Source organism: Hemicordylus capensis, chromosome 4 (genome assembly GCF_027244095.1).
Source record: "Hemicordylus capensis ecotype Gifberg chromosome 4, rHemCap1.1.pri, whole genome shotgun sequence".
NCBI classification, from domain to species: Eukaryota; Metazoa; Chordata; class Lepidosauria; order Squamata; family Cordylidae; genus Hemicordylus; species Hemicordylus capensis.
The window spans coordinates 300,050,515-300,075,195 of record NC_069660.1 but is presented as its reverse complement, the minus strand read 5'-3'; the positions used below and the strand labels follow the sequence as shown (position 1 = coordinate 300,075,195).

The 24,681-nt window shown below is 42.3% G+C and overlaps 1 protein-coding gene and 1 long non-coding RNA gene across 10 annotated transcripts in view; one reads left to right on the top strand and one right to left on the bottom strand.

The window, feature by feature from the left end:
- TAF2 (TATA-box binding protein associated factor 2) overlaps nt 1–16,049 on the top strand; it is a 112,909-nt gene extending 96,860 nt beyond the window's left edge. For 6 of the 7 annotated variants that reach the window (XM_053244108.1, XM_053244106.1, XM_053244109.1 and 3 more), the window contains one exon: nt 10,948–16,049. In XM_053244108.1, coding sequence (XP_053100083.1) covers nt 10,948–11,213 — 266 coding nt within the window. In that variant the 3' untranslated portion in view covers nt 11,214–16,049. The remainder of the gene's footprint in view (nt 1–10,947) is intronic. The other variant, XR_008305798.1, reaches the window with a different exon arrangement.
- LOC128322595 (uncharacterized) lies at nt 12,310–22,802 on the bottom strand. Of its 3 annotated transcripts, none has more exons than XR_008305802.1 (3): nt 21,517–22,802; nt 14,168–14,786; nt 12,310–12,764 (listed from the first exon to the last, which is right to left on the bottom strand). It is a non-coding gene; the product is annotated as an uncharacterized LOC128322595 (long non-coding RNA). The 3 variants fall into 3 exon arrangements; XR_008305801.1 differs by having other exon boundaries at nt 14,168–14,393; nt 21,517–22,800; XR_008305803.1 differs by lacking the exon at nt 21,517–22,802 and adding an exon at nt 17,656–19,740.
- Between the last annotated feature and the right edge of the window lie 1,879 nt (nt 22,803–24,681).

Sequence of the window (24,681 nt, the reverse complement as noted above, 5' to 3'; positions counted from 1 at the left end):
CACGAAACTGCAGATGATTAAACCGCAGGAAATGAGAGCCACCTGTAGTTTTTTTCCTGCCATATTCAGTTGGCTGAGGGCAGGTTACAATACCCATATCTCATTTTATCCTCACGTCCGTCTGTGAGCTTAGTTAGGATGAAATGGTTACTCATTCTTCAGTGGCTGAACAGGGAATGGGCCCCCACATTCAGCCTCATCATACTATTCGCAAATCAAACTAGCTGCCTGGATGCTGTTTCCCATTCCTTTCTAAGAGGGGCCCCAGTGCTGACTCATAAAATGAGTCATTTGTTTTAACTTAAACATTGTCCCCCTCATTTCTGGCCAGGCTACATCAAAAAGCTTGAGTTTTGATAGATATCTTCAATCTTTTCAACTCAAGTCACAATTTGTCAGACTTTCTGAATGTGGACTCTTCTTTTAAACTTAACTTCTGCCTTTTCTGAAGCCAAACACCATGTATCTGTCCCACATGCGAGGATGCAGACATTTCAGCACATAGCCATGTGCCTTCAGTTTGCTGCATGTGAAGATCTGTTGACTGAGGTTCTAATTCAAGACCTACATTGAAAGAACAGAATAGGTATCTCTGATTCCTCCCGCCCACCCCACCCACATACATCAGCCCATATGCAGGGAAGCATTAGAATAAAAGAATAATGATTTCTTCTTTCCAAATTAATTTGGAACATTAGGGGAGCAGTCAGTACTAGTCACCTCCACAACTCCCCATGTGCAGCAATGCTAGAGTGTTGTATCAGGGATCATTTTAACCTATTACCTTGACTGGTGGGGAAGAAAACCCTCTCCTGCCTAAAAATCAGATCCCTCCCTAGACCCTTCCAGTCCTCCTTTCCTTCAGGTGTACCAAGCCCTGAAAGGGAGGGGCCATCCCCACAATTTTAAAACCAGTTACTTAACATAGGTCATTGAGGCAAATGATAAGCATAGTAGGAATAAAAATGTAGTTCATATGATGACAGATAACTAATCAGCTTAAGATGTTATACAGTGATATAGTGAAACTTCCAGCAAGATGATTTGCCTAAGAATGTAAGTCACTATTTATAGTTATTTTACTAGTGTTTCATAATACTTGTTTTTTGCTATTCTTACACATCCTTATTGGGAAGGGGTTATAAACAAGGGATGCTGGAGAACCGTGCCAAAAAGTTAACAGATGTTACTTAAGGGACCATTGTCTCGGCAGCTGCATGCTCCATATTGTTCTGTATCAAGTATGCTGGGATACAAATAGGCACAGTGCAGATCAATGGAGATCAGCCAGTTGGCTATAAAACCTACAGCAGGCAAATAAACTATTTTGAGATTCACATTTGTTCTGAATTACTATACTATTGCTGTTTAAGTAGCCTCTTGCCTCCAGAAGTGATTCTGTACGTTGACTCTCTTTTTAATACAAGAGTGCTGTTCTTCCCAGGAAGCTCTGTGATTTAACCACATCTTTGGAAGTTGATCAGTCGAGCTGTATGTCACTTGTACAGATTAACTACCTTCACATCACTGACCCAGCAGGACAGACTGCTGAGTGTGATGTTTGACATGTTGCTTCCTTGTCTACAGAGACCTGCAGAAGCTGGCGTGCCTTAACTCCACTGGCCTGATGAGTAGATCAAGTTTCAGTGCACAGTGAATAATATGGAAATAATTGCCATAAAATGCTGCTGCTGTTGTTTTAATTAGACAACTGCATGGAGGATATTGGTGGTTGATAGCCATGATAGCTAAAAATGGCATCTTCATATTCAGGGACAATATTTGATTACCACATTCTGTGAACAAAGACAAAGTTACCCTCCTCATTGTACCCAGTCATCTAGCTAGCCATTGTTAGATACAGGGCATGTTTGGACATTTTGAGAATGATCCCTGATCCTGAGTTGCCGCAACCATGGTTCCCCCCCCCCATCCATACAGGCAAAATTGTGGTTTGCCACAAACCAGCATCAGAAAGTCCAGATTGCCATGTGAAGGGGGAAGAGCCAATGTGCACACTTTGGGCCCTTATATTGTTCTTGTAATCCTAAACCATGGCTTGGCATTCGCTTGAATGCAACCACTGTGTCCTAGACTAGATAAACCTTTTGGAGTTAGTTTAGACAAGCAGTTTCTAATTCTCAAGTTTTCTTTGGATTTTCCCTACTGCTTTCTCACTTTCTTTTTAATGGCATATGGTTTCATTTCCTGCTTATTCTATGCCTGTGTTTCAAAAGAGAGAATTAATCTATACAGGAGGGTAGGCAACAGGGTAGATAACTCTCAGCCCAGATCTTGTTTCCATTAAGATTACTTGGATAATAAACTCATGGCTATAGAATTCCCAAAGTCATTATGATGATTGTTGAAGCACTTGTAATACAATTCTGTTTTTATATACAAATGTTTCACTGTGCATTCTTCATGGCTTTCAGGAAAATTGGGTGGGGTTCAGGGGTTTTGCCCATGTCAATTGATTTTCAAGCTGGTTTTGTCGTGTTCCATTCTCTCATCACTTGATAGGAAATGGGAGTACTGTGGATCAAGGCATATGGCCAACCCTAAAGTTGTTAATTGATTAATGTAAAGGTTTTTTCAAGTAATCTCTGTGGAGTTCTTAAAAGTACAAATTAAGATTCCGAAATACAATAGTACGGTTTTTCTGTTGAAGAAAAACCTCCACATCAAAAAATAAAAAGCAACACCCTTTTCTGTGTTTGTCCAGTATAATGTTGGCTTGTTAATTATAACTCTGCCTTAAGTACAGTAGCTTTGAAGGCAACAGTACAAGCCTTTTAAGCCTCTGATGTCATTCAGGATCTGACTTCTAATATGAAAAACAGATTTTATTTGCTATTAAATCTTCAAAAACAGGGAGTGTTCCACCCTCCGCCTTGCAAGGATCAAAAGAACCAAAAGGCCAGACTGTATTCTCATCTTTAATGTCTAAAAACTTTTAGGTTATAGTGCAAATTGTAAGGTGGTTTGTTCATCAGGTCACATGTGTGACCATTTTCTTGAGCACAGTTACTTGGAAGATGAATTATTGTTTAATAATTATCTCACCCTTCCTTCAAGGAGCTCAGGGTACCATATGTGGTTCTGGTGGTTCTTCTCCACCCTCACTCCCCCCCCCCATTATCCTCAACTTGTGACACAGGTTACATTGAGGAAGGACACTGGCCAGGGTCACCCTTTAATAACTGAATGGGGATTTGAACCCAGGTCTCCCCAAGTCCAAAATTCTACCTACTACATTGCCTTGGCTTATTTAACTCAGTATCTATCTATCTATAGAATTCTCCTAAATGTACCCATTGCTAATCCCGTGTGTGCCAGCTCTCGCAAGAGTTTGTAAGCAGCTGCCTGGGGCACAGCAACGGGGACGGGGAGAAAATGGCAGCAGCATCCGGCTGGTGGGGAGGGAAAGCTCCCTCAGCCCAGGCCGGCCGGAAGGAAAGCGCCGACATGGCCAGCGAGGGAAATGGCCGCTGGCAGGGAGGGAAAGGTCTGCACTGGATCCGCTAGTACTTTCTTATTTTTTCTTTAAGCTGTGCCATCGGTGTCCAATAATATAGGCAAAAATAGGCAGCTCCTGTTTCCAAGGAGCCTACAAACTTGCAGTAGGGAAGCAGCAAAGGGAGGGACAGACAGACAAGAGGGAGAAGGGGAGAGATTAGGCAGATGCCATGACATGACCAGTAATTAAAGCTTGGTTACCATTTTCAGTTAGGATTAGAAGGGTAAGCCAGTGCAGTGGGACTGACTGACAAGCAAATATGCCTAAGACTTGTTAGACTGAGTGACTTCAAAGTCTGAAACCACTCTGTGTCTAGGATTAATCTATTGCTAAGTGATCCATAGGGGGGAGGGACACCCATTTTATTACAGTATCGCTAAAACATGTAGGGCCAGTGAAAGCAAGACCAATAGTATTCAGAAGACTATTGTGGGAAGAAGGTGAGAGACAGGGAAGCAGACCCTAGATCCCCTTCTGTTCCACTTTTCCCGGGACAGTACTGGTGTTTTGAGTGGCCTCCATTGCCGGGTGTATAGGAAGCAGTTGGCCTTCACTGTGGGGACAGCAGTCCCCTCCTGATTCTCAACATCTGTTCCACGGAGAAGCTAATAATTATGTTGGCCTCTGAACATCCAAAGCCAGGGGAACGTGCCAAGTGAATAGCCTAGTATAATGCGTGTTCTGTTCCAAGGAATATTAGTAATCACTTCAAAAGCAGGCTCCAGGACCTCGCCCTCTGTGCTTGTTTCAGGCAGCAGCTGAGAAACCCTGATGCAGTCGTCCCTTGTTCTGTGAAGCATTAGAAGAGCAGAGTATCCCTGAGGGCAGCAGGGCACATACATTTGCAGTATATTTGCTTCAGAACAAAGGAAAGGAAGCCCATGAAACAAGTTGTTAATCATAAGAAACTGTGTGTGATAAGTAGGAGTATCCCTGCGTGTTGAAAAGTACGGTGCAAAGGCCCAGGAGTTAACCAGCCATGGAATACATTTGAGGGTAGGGGCTGAAAATTTGATGAGGGGAGTGAGTAGAAGGAAATTGTGGGCATTTGTGAAGGACATGTTTGTCATTCTGCTCATATAGGTGGCATACAGAACTTGTAAAGGAAAAGTAACTTCAGCTTTTTGGGTGGTGAATTTTGGCAGCCTAATGAGGTTTCGTTTCCCTGTCCAGAGTAGTACCTGGGTCAAAGTGAAAGTCACTTATGCTGGCTAATCTCACTGACATTGGTTCTCAGGTTTTTGGACTATTTTGGAGGCATTCAGATGTGATTTCATTCATTTTTATTTATTTACAGTATTTTTACCTTACTCTTCATCTAACAAGGCTCTCAGAGCAGCTTACATAAAAACCATTTTAAAAAAAAAAGATATTTAAAACAACTAAAAGGTATGGGGCTTGCTTGTTTGTCTCCCTGGTTGCTGCCACTCCTTCTCACAGGACAGTTGGTGGTCTCCCTCAGCCTCTTGGAGCAGAGGAGGGGTCTTGTCCAGCTTGAGGAAGCCGCGGGAGCTGGAAGTGGATAGCCAGTGGTGACACTTGGTCTTGTGGTTGTTTCTCCTGCTCACGGGGCAATTGACGGATTCTTTGGTTCAGTGCTTCATAAATGAGCTCTGAGAAGTGTCGGGTGCAGAAGTTCTCTCCTCCCCTTGTGCTTGGCAATCTCTAATTTCTAATCCTTGTTCGGGACAAATGTTTGCCCATTTGGATGAATCCACAAGTTGTGGAGTACCACAAACAAGAATCGGAAATTAGAAATTGCCACCCCTGAGATTGGTGTTAAGCTTGAACAAGCCCACTGCCCCTTTCATGTATATTTGATGCTTTCTGTGGCAAATCCCTGAAACCCCATCTGGGGAGTCAGTGCTAGTAGAAGCTTTGAAGATTCTGCTGGCAAGGAAGTGAATAGAGCTAGATTTTTATGCCTGTACATAACAACAGATGAATATTTAAGTAAGTTTGATTTTTCTGTTTTTCATATTTGTGTTAGAATTAATTGTGCAACTGCTGTTGCAGCATTACTGATATCCGATTTCTTGATTAGTGGTGGATTTTTTAAAAACATCTGGTAGCAGGCAAGAGTTTTGACATCAGTGTTGACTCTGAAGCTTATGGAATTCTGGTTTTGTGAGATAAAAGCCACAAAACAGTGGAATTGGGGTATGTCTTCCATTGCATTTCTGAAGTTGAGAACAGTTACAGGTTTTTCTGCAGTTTCGGTCAGTTATTAAAGTTGTTTGAGTCTAAATTTTTAAAAAAATCTGTGATTTGTGATTTTTGAGGCTTGGTAGTCTCACTAAAGCAGTGGTTCCCAACCAGGGTTCCTCCAGATGTTGCTGAACTACACCTCCCGTCACCCCCAGCTACAATTTATTGTGGCTGGGGATGCTGGGAGTTGTAGTTCAGCAGCGTCTAGAGGAACCCAGGTTGGGAAGCACTGCTCAAGAGCTTGGACTTGAGCCTGCCCCTATGTCCGCCTAGTCTGCCTGCTCTCTGGTAGTCACTACTGTAGTCTCTATTCCAATAGACAGCAAAGTTCACTTTGTACATTTGCATTTGGTTTCTAATCTTGTGTTTTGGAACGGCTCTGAAATCTGGTATGGTTTAGAGTGTGTTAGATGTGTGTATCCAAATCATCAGGGTGCATTTTTTATGTTCATGCAGTGAATTGTAGATGACAGCTTCATAGTTCTAACGTAAGCCTGTAATGTAAAAAGCTATAATCATGTGGTCAGAAGCTTGTCTGGGAATAGAACAAGGCAAGAAATCCAGCACTTTAAAGAGCTGGTAACACCAAAGAGACAATAGACTCAGGATTCCTAGGAAGATTATGCTAACCTGTCAAAACAACTTGGTCCCTTCATACATTAGAGGCCATGACCTCCTCTGGGTGATCTCTCTGGTCAACAGAGCAGTCCCTTGATAGTATTCTCTGGGGTGTATTAAAGGAATGAGAACATTTAGTGGTATTCTCAGTGATTCCTCTTTCCCTCAAGTCTGCAGCCTCAGCTTGTGTATTTCAAAAGCCATACAGGACATTTTAGGACCTCAAAAATGAGGCACTTGAGAATAAAGAGCCAGTATGGTGTAGTGGTTATAGCGTTGGACTAGGATCGGGGACACCTGAGTTCAAATCCCTATTCAATCATGAAACTCACTGGGTGCCTCTGGGCCAGTCATGTATCTCTCAGCCTAACCTACCTCACAGAGTTGTTGTGAGGATAAACATAACCATCTACACCACTCTGGAGTCTTTTGGAGGAAGAGCAGGATATAAATGTAAAAATAATAAAATATGAGGTTAATTTTTTGCTTTGTTTTGCTGGAAATGATGCGGGGAGGAGTTCTTTTCCGCAGCCTTTTTCATCAAAATTTTAGTTTCTTAGTTTACATACCCTAAAGTCTTGAGATGGTTAACAATGCTCTCGGAGAGGTGGGGGGGGGGATAGTATTGTTACATGGGAACTCTTACCCCACTTTCCGGACCTTTAAACACAGTTATAAAGCAGGCAGTTTCCCAAGAAAGTCACAACCACAGGCTTAAATTCAAATAAAAATGTTTCTTTATTGAGTACAAAATAAGAGGCTTGACTATGATGCTATAATGAGATAATTCCCACATGACTCAGACACTCTGATGGAAGACTGTCCAGGCTGAGTGCTTTACTTCTGCTAGGACTGTAAATGTGAGTATAACTTTAAAGAGAGACAAGCAGGGGAAGCAGTAGTGGAAGGTTGGTCAGGTCTGCTGCTAGGGACAGGGAGAGAATCCAGGGAAAGGGGAAGGAAACAACCTCCTTCACTTCGCAGGAGAGTGGCTGCTAATTCCCCCATGGAAGGCAGAGAGCACAAGGGCTGAACCCCGCCTCCGTGCCCCGGTCTCTGAGGGAGAGGGAGACTATAATGCTGGGGATCAGGAAGTGGATTCGAAGTATCTCCCATGCTGTCAGAGAAATTTAAGAGGAGGGAGAACCAGCTCATTTGATTTGACCAGGGTGCACCAGGAGTTTTTGGAGGAACTTCCTACCTTATCCTGACAGTAACAGAAGCAATCACATGCACACTCCAGAAAAGGAGGGGGTGGGATCTGGGAGAGATGGTAGAAGTCCTAGGGGAGGAGGAAGTGGAGAGCCCATTTTACTACCTGCTCTTGATGTGAAGGAAAGGAAGCCTGGATCCATTGCAACAAGGATAGAGATGGTGGGAAGCAGAGGGTCAACCCCCCCCCCAAGGTAACTCTCAGGAGCTGTGTGAATTGGAGGGGTTTCTACTTGCTATTTTTATAGGTTGCGGGATGCTTTGTGCAGTGAGGGCTCCATGCTGAAGAGCGGTGTCTCTGGGCTAATGGTTAATTGGGGCAGCTCCTGATGGAGAACAGTAGGTTTCAGGGTAGGTAGCCATTACCTGGGGGTTTAGTTTCCAGACAAGGATATAGAATGTTGATTTTTTTGAATTATCTGAAAGACATGACTGAGCTGACATCAGTGCGGAGGTCAGGAGTAGGGGTGTGCACAGACCAGGCCGCAATGAACCAAGCCGGTTGAACAATTTGATCGCAAACCATACTGGCCCCCTGGAGAGGTGGTTTGGTCTACAGTCAAACCAGACCAAGCCTGGTCTGTTGCAGACTGGTTGGACCTGGTTCAACGGTCCAAGCAGTATGCTTGCAAACAAAGGGAAATTCTGCAGATGCACAGATGCTGGAACTATGCCACCAGAGGATCAGTAAACATCTACTTTTAAAGGAGCCCTCTCGCCACCCTCCCCTCGAACACCCTTAGAAGCCTTTTAAAAGCAGGATTCCCCTTTACAATCATAGCCCGTTGAATCAGGCACAGCCAGTTTGATCGAACCGACCCAGCCAGTGGATTCAGCCGAACCGGTTCGCAGACTGGTGGTTCAGTTCGAGTTCAGTTCTGCAAAAATAGTTCCATGCACTGCTCTAGTAAGGAATGCAGAAATTTGGAGGGGGAACCATGGCTGCCTTGCCCTTGAGTTCCAGGAGCACCGGAGTCACCATAAGGAAAACTCTGTTGGAGTGTCAAGGTACCTGTTTAGGTCTTCATAGGATAGGGAGCAGTGGCTGCACTCCTTCCTTTGCTGGTCTCCCTATGATGCTCCTAGCTCTTATGAACACTGTCTTATTCCTGGATCCTCCTCTGGGCAGGCAGGTCCAGAATGCTTGCTTGCTTCCTTAGGAGAGGAGGGGGTTCACGGGGGCCCAGTTCTGGAGCTCCTAACATTGTGGTATAGTCAACAGTGTGTTAGCTTAAGAAGACTCAGATTCAAATCCCTACTCAGCCTTGAAGCTTGTGGAGCTGGTCACTGTATGTCAGCCTAACCTCTACCTCACAGGTTATGGAGAGAGAAAATTAAATAAGCTTATGTATGTCACTCTAAAATTCTTGGAGAATGGTAGGATAAAAATATAATAAAATGAAATAAATATACTAGCTGATATCCAGACTAATGCTGCACCAGTGCTTGCAGGGGATAATTTTGACAATCTCTCCTTCCCCCAAAGCACTCTGTGCAACCCAAAAATATGTCCCCGAGGGATGCACAAACTTCAGGACATTGTTTTAGGTAGCACAGAGCACTTCCTGGGGAAGGGGAGGTTGCCAAAATCCCTCCACCTACATTAGTGGTGGAGCTTAGTTAAGTTAACTCTTCAGAAGCACCAATGCCTTATTAATCCAGATGTAAGCTACTGTATATAAAAATGCTTGGGATTCACACTCTCTTTTTGGCAGAAGTTATCAGAATCTTTAAGCTGCATTCAAAACAAATGCTTGCTTAGTCTGAATATATAGCATTTTAATGTCACCTAGGGAAAGAAGCCTACCTCCTAATTATGGCCAGCTCTCTAGCACAGAGCAAGAGAAGCCACATACATAATGGTTTTCTTTCAGATTAAAAATTTCCCAATTCAGAACTCCTAGAAGCTTGAATGCCACATGAAACTCATATAAATGGAGGGGTATAGAAAGTCTCCGTTCATTTCATCAACCAATTAAAGAAAAATTCAGTTAGGAACTTCAGAAAACCCCAAAGGCCTAGCAAATGTATCTGGGATTGGAAGCTGAACAGGACATATCTGTTGTCCACAGTTCCATTAACAATCCTTGTAATGCTCATGAAAGGTAAAAGAGTATTTGCTCCAGGTTCTCTTGCTAACTGGTTTCTTGGTGACTTTTAGGGGGTTCTCCTTGGGTTAAAGAAAAGCTTCCTTAGTTTTACATGTAGATTTAGACATCAACAAAGCTTGAAAATTTGTACACAATCACCAGCAGGCGTTGATCTGTGGGAAGATCTTGACAGCTTATTGGTCTGGAGCGCAGAAGGCAGAGCCATTCCAAACGATATCACTTTAAGAGGCAAAGATATGGCTGACATACAGAGCAAGGATGCACCAGCGCAGCAAAAGAACAGCCTAACAAACCTTCCACTCACAGCAGTGCAGTGGAAAAGCAGTAGTTTCCCCACCCGCTTGCCAGGAGGCCCTCTGTACCACCAGAAAATATGTCCCTGAGGGCTGCACAACTCTTATGGACATTCAAAATATTGAACTAAATTAATGGAACTTAAATTTTTCATGACAAAAATCTCTCATTTATATAAATGGTGCTTAGTCATTACTCACTTAGTCTGGATCCTGCCCAGACTAAGAATCCTGCCAAATATTCTTCGTATTCGCCCGGTTTATTGGACTTGGACTCCAGGCAAGTTTGGTTTTATACCACATTTCAACCATATGTTCACTGCTGCCTCAGATTCCCATCTGTAAAGATGGGAATAGGAATACGAAGCTGCTTTACATGGTCTCTTATCTAGCTCAGTACTGTTATCAGACAGTAACCCTTGTTGCTATCTAAGGTTCTTTAGCTGGAGACACCATGGATTTAACCTGATTTGGGCTTTTCTGGTAAGATGGAGCGCGCACACACACACACACACACACACACACACACCCTAGTTGTATCACCTGATTGTGCAAGATTATACAGGTGAGATTGATAGGACTAAAAAGCCATTTTTACAAGGTTTAGCATAACAAAGCTATGTTGATAAGAATCCATGTGATTTAATGTAAATCTTTTGATTTCTGGATATTGTTAGACTGGTAAAGAAGTTATTCATTACAGACAAAAAAGAATCTCTTGTGAAAACATCCTGAAAAAATTTGCAATCTTAAAACTGCTATAAAACAAAAACTAAAAAAAAATATTACTAAATATGTTGTAAACCTGCTATAAAACAAAAATAAATTACTAAATATGGTGTGGGAATTCTATGAAAGATAAGTTGCATGTGGATCCCCAGAGGACTATTGCTGACCCACCCTGTCCTCAGAACTTTTGAATCACGTTTGCTCTGAAAATTCTTCATATTGTGCTGCCATAAAACTAACCACCTTTCTGTTTCAGGTAAAGAACAGTCTTCACTGGAGCTAAACATGTTGCCCCTGCCTGCACCTCCACTGCCTGGTTTTCCGAAAGAGTCCAGCTCCTCCAAGCACAGCGATCACCACCACCACCACCACCATGAACACAAGAAGAAGAAGAAAAAGCACAAGCACAAGCATAAACACAAACACAAACATGACAGCAAGGAAAAGGAGAAAGAGCCCTTCACCTTCTCCAACAGCCCTGCCAGTGGGCGATCCATTCGCTCTCCTTCACTGTCAGACTGAAGCAAGCAACTCGGAGTGGCTAGAGCACTTGGAAGTGGTGCGTGCAGATGAGGACAGTCCCAGTTTCCATATCGTGTGCAAATGGGGAAACTCTGCATCAGCATAGCCATGTTCGGACTGGGATTTCAGAGTTGCTCTTCTGTTGGCCAGTGGCAACAGTAGGATTCAGTGGGGTGTAGTTTTAGACTTCCAAGTCACCTTAGACTGTTCTTCATCCAGTCCCCATGCAAGCAACACTTTTTACAAGAATCTTATAATCCCCTGCACGAAAGGCTGCTCATGCATCCTGGCACAGAGAGAGAGAGAGAGATTTTAAACCTTGGATGGTTGTCCTAAAGTGTATTTTAAACTGCCAAACCCTCTGGAGAAGCTGAAGCTCCCAGTATAGTGTTGTATAGCATAATGTAATCCCCCCACTTAAAAGCCATTGTATATTCTGTTCTCAGCATATTCTTTACCATGGCTGTTGTTCCACCACTTTTAAAAAAAAAATGCCTAGAACACTTGCATACTGAAGTCACAAGCTTTTTGTTTTAAGATACTGACTTTTAAAAGCAATTATGAGCATAGCCTGTATAAGTAGAGCAGCATTTGGCAATCGTGTTTTGTTTTGTTTTTGTTGTGGAAAGAAATGCTACTGTGTGTGCCGTGCCCTGTAATCAGCCTCATAATTACATAATGAACTTTGGGCAAAAACAAACGCTCACAAAACTGGCAAAGAAGCTTTTTCATGAAATGGCAATTAACCTTTAAAATACACTCATTGAGAAGGGGAAAACTCTGCAAAAAATTCTAAAACCCTTCTAGTTTCTAGTAAATTTTCTTGGAAATGCTCTGTGACAAAATTATTTGAATGTAAAATGTATATGTTCAAAAATTAAGTTATCACTTGCTCTTCCGGTACATAAAGTTATAACTTTCAGCAAGTGTTCTATCGAAGAGCTGGTAATTTTGCAAAATAGAAAGCTCATAATTCTGCTTTTATATGTTTTTATTTCATTTCAGTGTGTCATTAGTGCATTCCTCCAGTTTTCTAGAATTTGGAGTTGCTCCTACCTGGTTCAATTTTTCTTATACATTTAGTCTTTAGAGTAAAGTGTGTGTGTGTGTGTGTGTGTGTGTGTGTGTGTGTGTGTGAGAGAGAGAGAGAGAGAGAGAGAGAGAGAGAGAGAGAGAGTGAGTATAGCTTATTGACAGTGGAAAGAGGCTGATTGAAGTAAAAAGATCACGAGGACCAAGAAGGATTTTTTTAAAGATAAGGTAATTTAATAAAGCCTTTTATATATATATTCTCTTGTGAGTTCAATATTGTGTGTTCCTGCTGTACACAATCATCAGTATGAAAACATGGAAGAGTGACCAAGGAAATCTTCATGCTATCATGCAAGTCTGCCTTTTGTTTCTGGCTGTGATACTATATTAAATAGTGCAAGTTATCTTGCTTCAAACTTTATTGGTTAAAAAAAAATTAAGAATTATTTTCCTGGTACAGTACTGTTAGAGGGCATGCAGTAGATTAATTGCAAATCCAGAACAAGTATTGTGGGAGACCTGGAAACCGACAAGGAGAAATAAAGAAAAATTACACCGTTTTAGGGCAAGACATCACAGGAAACAAGAGGAAACTTAGGGCACTCCATATTGTTTGCACTCCTTATTGCATAATCAGGAACAGTTTCTCAGGAAGCTTCCCTGCCCCAGGGATTCTCTTGCAGTCCAGCTGAGGAACCAGAATGCAGACTCTGTAATGGGTGCCAGTCTTGCTCTCATTTGCATTGAGTGTGTGGATCACCTCATCACCTATATGAGGTGATGTCCACTGAATGTGCTGCATGGGAGGAGGGACTGCAACTGAGATCCTAACCTAACACCCCAACCCTTCTGAAAAATCATATTTTAGGGACATAGGAAACTGCCTTATACTGAGTCAGACCAATGGTCCATCCAGCTCAGTATTGTCTTCACTGATTGGCAGCAGCTCTCAAAGGTTTTAGGCAGGAGCCTCTCCCATTTTTTTTCTGGAGATGCCAGGGAAGTGAATCTGGGACCTCAGATGCTCTACCACTGAGCTATGTCCCCATCCCCTAAGGGGAATATCTTACATCGTTCACATGTAATCTCCCATCCAAATGCAAACCAAGGCAGACCCTGCTTAGCAAAGGAGACAGTTGATCCTCACTACCATAAGACTAGCTCTCATCTCTCTCTTAGCTAATGTGTATCCCCCTTCACAGTTGGTAAAAGCTGTTTTCCCCCCATCCTTGTAGGCACATAAGTTTGTCTTCGCTCTGCTTGCAGGCTTCCGTTATAGGCTGTGCACTGCAGGTTACAGTACCTAATTTTCATGAGTTATGGGATTTTTTTGGTTCTCTGAATGCAGAGTAGTTTTTCCTTTTCAGAGGAAAAAGTTTGTTTATTTAATTTATCTCAACAGAAATTTGTCCTATTTTGCTATACCCAAACATGCAGTGTCCATGTTCCTCGGCACATTTTCATGGACATAAGCCTTAAAGGTGCAAGCAAGCTTTACTTTGCCACATGGTGGCACATTTATTTTTGCCACATGGGGCACATGGTAAGCATTCCTTTAAATAAATAAATCCACACTAGGCTTTGACTGTGTTGCCAAGTTGTTATTTTGGGGCAGAAGAGTAACATTGGCTGTTTTAAAAATGGCATGTTTGATTTCATCGAATGGTCACTGCTTTGCATGTCCCATGCATCTCCGGATAGGGCTGGGAGAGACTCCGTTCTGAAATCTTGGAGAGCTGCTGCCAGTTAGTGTAGACAATACTAAGCTAGATGGACCAGTGGTCTGACGCGGTAGAAGGCAAAATGGCCTTATTTTGAGCAGTGAATGGGCAGAAGCCTTGCTACCTAAATTGGGTCCTTTATATTTTATACACTTTGGCTGTGAGGCCTGCTGATTGAACAATTCTGTACAAATTTAATACCTCTGAATAGTTGAGCATTTCTTGTTTGAGCATTCCAGCGCTGATAGTTTAATCAATACAGCCAGTATGGTGTAGTGGTTGGAATGGTGGAACAGGACTGAAGAGACCCAGGTTCAAATCGCTATTCACCCATGATATTCACTGGGTGATTCTGGGCCTTTCAGCTTAATCAGCTTCACAGGTTGTTGTAAGGGTAACCATAACTCATTTTCAGTGCTCTCGGCTCCTGGAAGGAAGAGTGGGAAATAATAAAATAGTTTGTCTTTAAGGTGCCCTGGGACTTTTAGTGGCTTTTACTGCAGAGTAGAAAATAGAATGAAACTGGTGTCTATATCAGCACATGTAACAATCGATGTGTGCATTGAGAAGCCATTATTTGTTGATATTTCCTGGCCTGTGTACACCCCAAGATACATGTATCACGTGACAATCTGTTCTGGTTTCATGCTGTCTCCTACACTGAAGTTCTTACTGAAAGCATACTGTGTGAATTTGCCTTCCAAAGTGATATCACCAGTGTCTGTCTGTGCCAGGGACACACAGTAGTTGGGTTTCCCAGGAAATGTGGATTCTCAGGCAATATTTTTAGGCTACCTTTCAGCTGAGTCTTCCAAGACAGCTGAAAAAAAAGAATCAGATGATTTAGAACAAATGGGAATATAATAAATTGCAGATAAAAACAATGCTAGGGCCATAATCCCATGCACATTTACTGGACTAAGCCCCATTGAATATAATAGGATGTCTTTCTGAGAACATGCACAGGGTTCCATTGTAAACAATACAATCGGTTGTAAAGCAATAAAATAAGCTAAGGCAGCAATCAAATTGTCTACTGAAAACCTGGAAGAATACCAGGGGTGTAGCTATAATTGAGCAGATGGGTTCAATTAACCTGGGGGCCCCAGCTATTGAGGGGCCCCCAACTCCACTCCCTATTTTCTTCATTATCTCCCACACTCTGAGGGGCCACTGGGGAAAGGGGCAAACACATGCCCCATCTCCCCTAGCTCTGCCCCTGGAGAATACAGTGTCTTCGCTGACCCCAAATGCAACAGGGTCAGTGTATCTCTGAGGATATTCATTCCACAACTGGGGAGCCACCACTGAAAAGGCCCTGTCTCCAGTTACCACCCACCTGCAGGTGCTGTCACCCACATCAGGGCCTTTATGGGAGGGAAGAGATCATATTTCTAAGACTGTGAAATCACCATAGTGCAGATCAGTGTGATTTCAGCAAGCAACTATGGGAAATACTTTCTTTTTAAAGTTGTCTTGGAATCAGTCTTATTCTGTGACAATGTTAAAAATGCGGGGGCAGCATTTTTATATAGCGAAACTGCAGGGGGCAGGCAGGGACTTTGGATGAACCAGAGGCTGGAGTGCATTTTCAGAGCTTCACCATGCATGTAAAAAGCATGATATGATGAGACTTGAATGGGCACATCTCCCTGTAGTTCCCAGAAGTCTCTGGTTGCTTTGACATTGTAATACTGAGTTCATCTATCATGATTACAGGAATGTTTTATAGCTGCTTCCCTCCTAACTACAAAGTAATCTTATGTTTAACTAAGACTTTATTCCAGAAACAACTCCATTTTCTCATTCTTTTCCTCCCCTTTTCTTTCCAACACTACCCCCCACGCACTCTTCAGGATCCTCACTGGGACAAACTTCTAATCAACAAAACAAAAGACGGCTAGATATAATACAAGAGGGAACTAATGTCGCACAGGGCTAAGAAACTGGGTTGTGAAATGGGCAGATTGGCTTAAGCAAACCAGCAGGATATGTTCTTAAAGGCATGCATGTTATTAAATTTTTAATAATGTATTTTCATATTTTCTGCTTGGCTTTAATATTAAAATGGTTTTTAAATGGTTTTAATGGTTTTAAAATTGGTTTTCTGTTAACGTTTTAAATGGTTTTATTTTTTTATTACTATGAACCGCCATGAGCCATTTTGGAAGGGCAGTATATGAATTAATTAAAATTCAATATTTTTTAAATGGTGAGTTTCCCGGAAAGGGACTTCAGGGCTTGAAATACAAAAGGGAAAGCAAGATGCAGCCAAAATCCTAGAAGTGGCAGAAAGATTGCTGGGTTTCTCTTAGTTCATGATGCTTGGTTTCATCATCCGAACCAGAAATTATGTGGCAACTGCATCTACAGCACTGGAACACAAGCAGGGCCAGAGTTGGGGCAGCTGCAAAAGGTCCCCCCACCCTGCCCTGCTGGTCTGTGAGACTACCTCTGTGCCCAGAGCCTGTGTGTTGTGGTCTCAAAGCAACTTTCTCAAGGCCCATCCAAGTAGGAGGGGGTCTGTGCAGGGTGGTTTGATGAGGGCATCCTAAAGTAAAGTGCCGTCAAGTCGGTGTCGACTCTTGGCAACCACAGAGCCCTGTGGTTTTTCTTTGGTTTTTACCATTGCCGCCTCCTGCGCAGTGTAAGAGGATGCCTTTCAGCATCCTATATTGCATTGAACCCTCAACCTTCTGCTTGTTAGTCAAGCATTTCCCCACTGTGCCACTTAAGGTGGATAGGCAAGTTGAATAGGGACTACCATATAAGCAATCCTCCTACGAGGCCTGCTGAAGAAGGTCCCTACATAGAGAGCTCCTGTGGGCTGCTTATTTGTTAAGCCCATATTCAGTACTTTCAGGCTTTCAAGAAGAGGAGCCAGAAACAGACTGTATCTTAACCCCACAGCAAAGAAATAACTCTAAAGCCAGCAACAACACCAAAAGGAAAAACCTCAGTTTAGACACATGAGCCTGAGCAAGTCTCTGTGACCTTTATTTTATTTTATTTTTCAAATTCTATTGTTTGTGTTGAAAGAAATTTTAAAGTGCAAAGTTATCATTTAATTGTTATAATTCATTTATGTGGAAAGTTAAAGAAATCTCACAAGGCAGGATTACACTGCCAATTGTAAAATAACTCATACTTGGTGTGAAGAAAGTGTTATATTGGCACTAGGTGTTCTACATAAGAATTAAATTAAGAGATAAAAGTACATGAATCAAAACAACATGAGGAAATGTGTTGTTTTTTAAGATTCTGAGCCCTTTGGGGACAGGAAGCCATTTGATTGATTGATTATTTCTATATTTAAACCGCGTTGGAAACATTTGTTGAAAAGCGGTATATAAATATTTGTTGTTGAAACAAAACAACAATGGGAAATGCATTCATAATGCATTGGAAAAGGCTTCTTCAAGGCAGATGAGAGACATCTCACCCTACTGAGCAGTTAATTTAGCTTCTGCTCCCACCTCATGCATTACTTCGAAGCCCTAAAATTCCTGGCATCAAAAGTTCTGGAAGAAAAGAAACAGTCTCAAAGCATTCAAATTTTGTTACATGAGAATAAGGCACAATGGATTAGAGTATACAGAAGAGCTATTTAAAATACAAAGAAATGCTCACGGCCATCAAACTATCCCCAGCCGGTATCTAGTAAAATGCATGTAAAATTTGATATCTACCAGTCTTCAGATGGGAGAGACCTCGGGAGTCTCCAGAAGTTAGAAGCATTCTATTCATCCTCTAGGAAAACAGCTTGTGGGTTGTACTCCCCAAACGGATAAAAAGCAAACGTTCCAACTAAAAATGAAGCTGCTTATTTAAAAATAGGGGAAACGTCTCCTCCAAAAATTCTTGAGGAGAAGAGAACAGGAACAAAATAGGAGAAAAGAACCCCCAAGCCATGCTTTAAGCTAAAACCCCCAAACAAGGAAGGGCTGAACATGCAGTGTATGAAAATAAAATTTAGCTTAAAAAGGGAAAATAGAGGTATACCCAGGGAAGGACTTGTCCCATATGGGAGGAATTCCTTTCTTTGGGGTACAAATTTTAAAAAGATAGATTAAGGAGAACAAAAAAAGACAGTTCAAAACACCCTGAAATTCCCTTTCCTCAGAAACCCATAGCTTATATAATCAAATCAGATAACCCCAACATTTCTGGCATTTTAATTGGTTTCTTCTCATGTAGAAACCTAGCTATTTTATTCATGTTAATTAATAAAATCCTGTTTTGGATAAAGAGGACTGACTCAGGGCATTTTCAAATACTATTGTCTATTGAAAACTTTCTAATTGTGCAAACCCAAGGAACCCTAAATTGTTACAAGTAGAGGTCATTCACACAATCAAAATCTGTGTTCTACCCGGATTTGGGAGCTGTGTATGCTCCCAATTCTTGGTTGTGTAGAAGGTAAGCGGAAAACCTGGGTAGAAGTGATTTGTGTGGAAGCAAAGTAAGAGGAAAACCTAGGTAGAAGTGATTGAGGCTATTCACACGATGGAGTGAAATCGGGCTAGCGGAGGCGAGACCGATTTCGCTCCATCATGTGAACAATGTGTGAACAACATCGTGTAACCCGCCTAACTACCCCTGCTCTAAAGCCAGGTTTGAGGAGCGAGCGCTCCACAAACCAGGTTTTAAATATTGTCAGTAGCCACGGTGTGGCTCCGTGCCGCAGTTACTCATGAGTAGACCCCCAGAGGGGAGGCGAAAAGCCACCTCCCAGCTCTGGGGGTCTCCCCAGTATGCCCTGCACACTTGTGCAGGGCATACTGGAGCTTCCGGGGGCCCTGAGCTCTTCAGCCCCCGCCGGCTCCATCACAGAGCTGTCATGGAGCCAGCAATCATGTGGGCGGCTGATCCAGCCACCCAGGGCTCCCGCTCTGCTCTTGAGCTCTGCTCTGCTCTCACCCTTCCAAACCGGGTCTCACTGATCATGAGACCCGGCTCATTGTGTGGAAACAAGGTAAGAGGAAAAGCTACCCAGGTTTCCCTCTTACCTTGCTTCCACACAATCACTTATACCCAGGTTTTCTCTTACCTTGCTTCCACATAACTGAAAATTGGGTGCACACACAGCTCCCAAACTCTGGTAGAAGGGTTTCTCAGTTGCTGGGTGAGGACATCTCACATGGGTTATCCTCCCCCAGCATGCTTTAGAGGGCAGGACATATTTAAATTAGTCAGAGCCTTTAAGAGGCCCGGGAGGATAGCACCTTCCAGTTTAGTTTGTCCTGCAGAGCTCCTGCAGAGCTCCAGAGCAGATGGCGCTGCCTTGCTTCTATATCACTCTACCTCTACTCCACTTTTTTCTCTTTGCCTCCCCCACCCTTCCGTACCTCGCCTTCTATACCTTAAAAAAAAAAAAACTAAACCAAAAAACTCTCTATCATTGCAATTCTCTTCCCCTGCCAATGGAGCCTCAGAGATCCAGCATCCTTCATGTGCTGATGCCAAAGGAGAAGAAATCGGCGGACTCCTTCCAGCCTGGTAAGCCCCATCACCACCACGTGATGGTGCACCCCGCCAAAATGCCCCACGCACCACTGCGTCTTCAGGTGCAAGGGGGGAATAAGGGCCACTGCCAGGACAACCGGGTGGCCAACTTACAGCGATCCAACGCACTCAAAAGCATGACCGTTCAACCTCCCCCCTCAACAGGCCTGTAAGCCCCGACCTCATGGTCCTAGAGGAGGCTGTCTTCAGCACCTTTTGCATCTTCTTCTCCTTTTGCATCACCAAGACCTGGCAATGGCTTATGAATGGCAACTTGAAGAAAGAAACAGAGGGTTTAATACTGGCTGCACAAGAACAGGCACTAAGAACAAATGCAATAAGAGCAAAAGTCGAAAAGTCAACAACAAACAGCGTGCCACCTTTGTAAAGAAGCAGATGAAACAGTGGACCACCTGATCAGCTGTTGTAAAAAAAAATCGCACAGACTGACTACAAACAAAGGCATGACAAGGTAGCAGGGATGATACACTGGAACATCTGCAAAAAATACAAGCTACCTGCAGCCAAAAATTCGTGGGACCATAAAACTGAAAAAGTGGTAGAAAATGAAGGTGCAAAAATATTATGGGACTTCCGACTACAAACAGACAAACATCTGCCACACAATACACCAGATATAACTGTAGTCGAGAAGAAAGAAAAACAAGTTAAACTAATCGACATAGCAATACCAGGGGATAGCAGAATAGAAGAAAAAGAAATAGAAAAAAATCACAAAATACAAAGATCTACAAATTGAAATTGAAAGGCTGTGGCAGAAAAAGACCAAAATAATCCCAGCGGTAATTGGCACCCTGGGTGCAGTTCCAAAAGACCTTGAAGAGCACCTCAACACCATAGGGGCCACAGAAATCACCATCAGCCAATTACAAAAAGCAGCTTTACTGGGAACAGCCTATATTTTGCAACAATATCTATAATAACCAACAGTATTGATGATAAAATTAAGCCATCCCAAGTCCTTGGGAAGGACTTGACGTCTGGATAAAACAAACCAGTCAATAACACCTGTCTGACTGTGTAAACAAGAAATAATAAAGTGGTGAGCCCCAGCCACCTTAGCTGCCACCCTACCAGCCACTGCCACCACACTCGAGATGTGCTGTTTCTTTCTGCCTCCTTGCCCTCCTAGGGCACACCTCTTCTTTCTCCTCAGCAAAAGGAGCAGCGGGATGCCCCACCACCACTACCTGCCTTGGTGGCATAGTCTAAGAGTGCTCACACGTCACCACTGCCCCTGCCACCTCAGCAGCGCGATTTGAGAATGCAAAGCATCCCTCTGCAAGGTATATGTATGTTGTTCTTTGTCTCAGCAGCCACTTGTCTTGAACCTTCCCCTGGCCACAGACCAGGGCCATGGGCCTCCATTCCTGATTTTAGCTCTGAAGGGTGTGTTCTCTCAGGGTCCTTGAGGTTGTTTTGAATTTTGCTTGAGGTGAAATCTAGTGACAATCTAAGAGTGAGGGCAACGTGTGTTATATTACCGTGCAAGGCAATTGTAGCCAAAAAAAAATTCAAACTTTTATTGCTTCACAGCTCAGCAGATACTTTTACAAGCTGTTGCTCTCTGTCTAGGCCAACACTAGAACTATTCTGGGGTTTTTCTTTCCCTTTTCCCAAAGTCCACTCAGCTTTCCTTTTAAAAGTGACAGTACCATATTAACTACCACCTTAAGTGGCGCAGCAGGGAAATGCTTGACTAAAAAGCAGAAGGTTGCCGGTTCAAATCCATGCTGGTACTATATAGGGCAGCAGCAATATAGGAAGATGCTGAAAGGCATCATCTCACACTGCGTGGGAGGAGGCAATGGTAAACCCCTCCTGTATTCCACCAAAGACAACCACAGGATTCTGTGGTCGCCAGGAGTCGACACTGACTTGACGGCACACTTTACTTTACCATATTAACAATATCAACAAAACATTAACCAAACTGGATTGCATTTCAATTCCTTTTACCCATGCCTGAGAAATTTCACTAGTCTGCTTTTACTCAGAAGTTTTGGATGAAGCCATACACTCACTGCTAGTTTGCTTCAGGTGACGTTTTGGTGACACCTCTATTACCATCAGAAGAACTGCCCATTCCCCGACTGCCGCCCTGCTTTTCTATAAGGAACAAAATTATTCTCCTCCTAGCTCTCAAAAAACTAGTTGCTTTCAGCCTGACAGGGGAGGGGGAGGGGATTTAGAAGAGGTAATAAAACAAACTGAGGAGACACATATGCTGAGAGAACGCAAGCCTACAAGGCTCTTCATTACTTCACTTGCTAGGAAATTGTTTGGAAAACCTTTGGGTTTCCCTTGTCTGACCCTTTATTTTCCAAGCTAATTAACCAATTCCTGGTTTGCATCATAATGGAAAGGTGATAAGAAAGAGCAAACATTTTACCTTGATTTGTCAACTGAAAGAGCAAACAATTGCAAAAGCTTTTAAATTTTTTGGCTGACATCCTGACTAAATTACACAGTGGGAGTCCAATTGAAATTAATAGGACAAGCTAGTTGTTAGTAACTTGTCCTATTAATTTTAATGGGACCTCCACAAAGTAATTTAGTCAGGATGTCAGTCAGCCGCTGTGTTTAAGGAAGTTTGTTCTCTTCTATTGCATTTCCTCCTCTCTTGAAGTTTGTGGAACTGAAATACTTGTTTTCCCCATGTGTAATTTAAGGTTTTATCAAGAAAAAATAAATAAAAATACTCCTATGTATTCCCTGAAGCTCTGTGAGGAAAGTGTGCAGATACAGTATACTCCACATGAAGTATAAATTGATATTCTCAGGGCTCCTTCAGATACGATTCTCCTATCTAGAAAGCCATTTTGAAGAATAAGATGTGTGAAAATGGCATGTGGATTATCTGTCATGATGATCTCTCTAACACACACACGCATACATGTATGCACACACACTGTGTATAGATGTCATGAGAAGCCACAATTAGCAAAATACAAACATGTTCTTATGTGGCAAACTACTGTACATGTGAATATATTTTTGTAGCAGTGCCATTGTTTGTTAAAGATGTTCATGTTCTCTTGGACTATATCCCTAGTGCATGCAATTTACCTTTACATCAAGAATTATAGATTTGAGTTTTGGGAGTTGCATAGAGAATTGTTATACAGCATTAGGAGAAGTTCATTCCCGATTTGCAGTTGTGGATAACTGATATGTGCTCCTTGAATTGCTGCTTTTTCAATGAAGTGGTAAAAAAGGAGGATTTCTTGTCAGTTTGGTCCAATTTTAAGGAGCTATCTGTGTTGTGAGGAAGTATATACTTAGAAGCTTTTAAAAACATATATCGGTTACTAAGGTCACCCACCCCTTTCCTCCTCCTCCTTTGTTCTGTTATTCTGGATTATATTATCAATTTATGTTGTAATATTTTAGGGGACATAGAAGCTGCCATATACTGAGTCAGACCATTGGTCTATCTAGCTCAATATTGTCTACACAGACGGGCAGCGGCTTCTCCAAGGTTGCAGGCAGGAATCTCTCTCAGCCCTATCTTGGAGAAGCCAGGGAGGGAACTTGGAACCTTCTGCTCTTCCCAGAGTGGCTCAGTCCCCTGAAGGGAATATCTAACAGTGCTCACACATCAAGTCTCCCATTCATATGCAACCAGGGTGGATCCTGCTTAGCTAAGGAGACAAGTCATGCTTGCTACCACAAGACCAGATCTCATCCTGAATTTTATTTGAGATTCTTTTTTTAATTAATTATTTTTAAGAGGGGGGGAAGTTTCTTTTTTTAAAAAGTCAATATTAACTCTACATTAGCCCTCCTCAGACATTAAAAAGCAGAGATGCTCTAATCACATAACTGAGTCCTCAGAGCCTGCCCAACAGCCCTGCCCCCAGACCAATGCACTCAGAAGCCTCACCTGCTTGTCTTTTCAGACAAATGCTGTAAGCATGGACTGCAGTCAGTTGGGCTTCTGGAGCGTTAGCACTGGGGCTGGGCTTCAGGCCACGCTCTCAGGATGAGTACATCTCTGCTTTATTTTTAATGTCCAAAGAGGGCTACTCTGAACAACTGTTTAAAGTTCTAAAATTAGCATTATTGTTCACTGAGAGTCTACCAGTAAAAGTTTATCATTTGCTTTGTAATGCCTTCTATGCCTCATTATGTTTCATATTATCACCAACAAGAACTATTATCACCCATATTAGTAATGTTAGTCTGTTTTTCTTTCTTTCTGGGCACCTCCATTGGCTGTCAATGCATCCAATCTGAAGAATTTCCTAAGGAAAAACAAACTAGAACACAACTGCAACATTACAATGGAAACCAAACTCCAACCGGTATAAAGATCTAAAGAGGGGGCACAGATGTTAGAACTAATCTGAAGCAGACCATAAACGATGAGCAAAGACATAAACCAAATTGTGCAAATAAATTGGAATCAGATTCTTAAAAAAAAATCTCCTATAATTCTTATATATGAACTCCTAGGGGTCTGTATGTGTTGTCTGTCCATATGCGTGTTGGAGAAACCCTCTCATTGTTTCTCTGCAAAGACATTTTCTCCTGAATTGCCTTTAAAGGATTTCAGTTGTCTCTGACATAGAGCAGGGGTGTGTAAGAACCCCCAGACAGGGCCAGTCTTATACTAACAAATGACACCCCTGCTACTTTAGAATACAGTACCTTTTGTGACATGATTTGTATGCATGATTATCTTTGTCTGATACATTTGCACTCTAGAATCTGTGAATACTCTGTCATCTATCTATCTATCTTATTTGTACACTGCCCCAAACTTCCATCTTTAGGTGGTTTGCAACAAAATAAAACAAATTTCAATGAAAATTAAAACCTTAAAACAATTTAGAATAAATATGCATTTATTTATGTCACAAGTCAGTAAACAAAAATACGTTTGAATCGTCCATGCTTACAGAATTTTTACAGAATCAGTAAATACTGAGTGTCATGCTGCATGGCTCTGTTACTTATGGTTTTCAACTCCAAAAATGCTTGTACACCTTCAATGGTCCACAATGGCCGCAGGCTTTCACTTTGCTTTGCCTCACCTTTATAGCCCTATTCACATGTTATGTCAACACTCATACAATAAGTGTATAGTATACATAGGTACAGATAAGTACACAGGTGCAGTTATTAACTATTATGTTGAACACGGGTACAGCCGTATACTTCCTATCTGTACCATGCATTTGAGG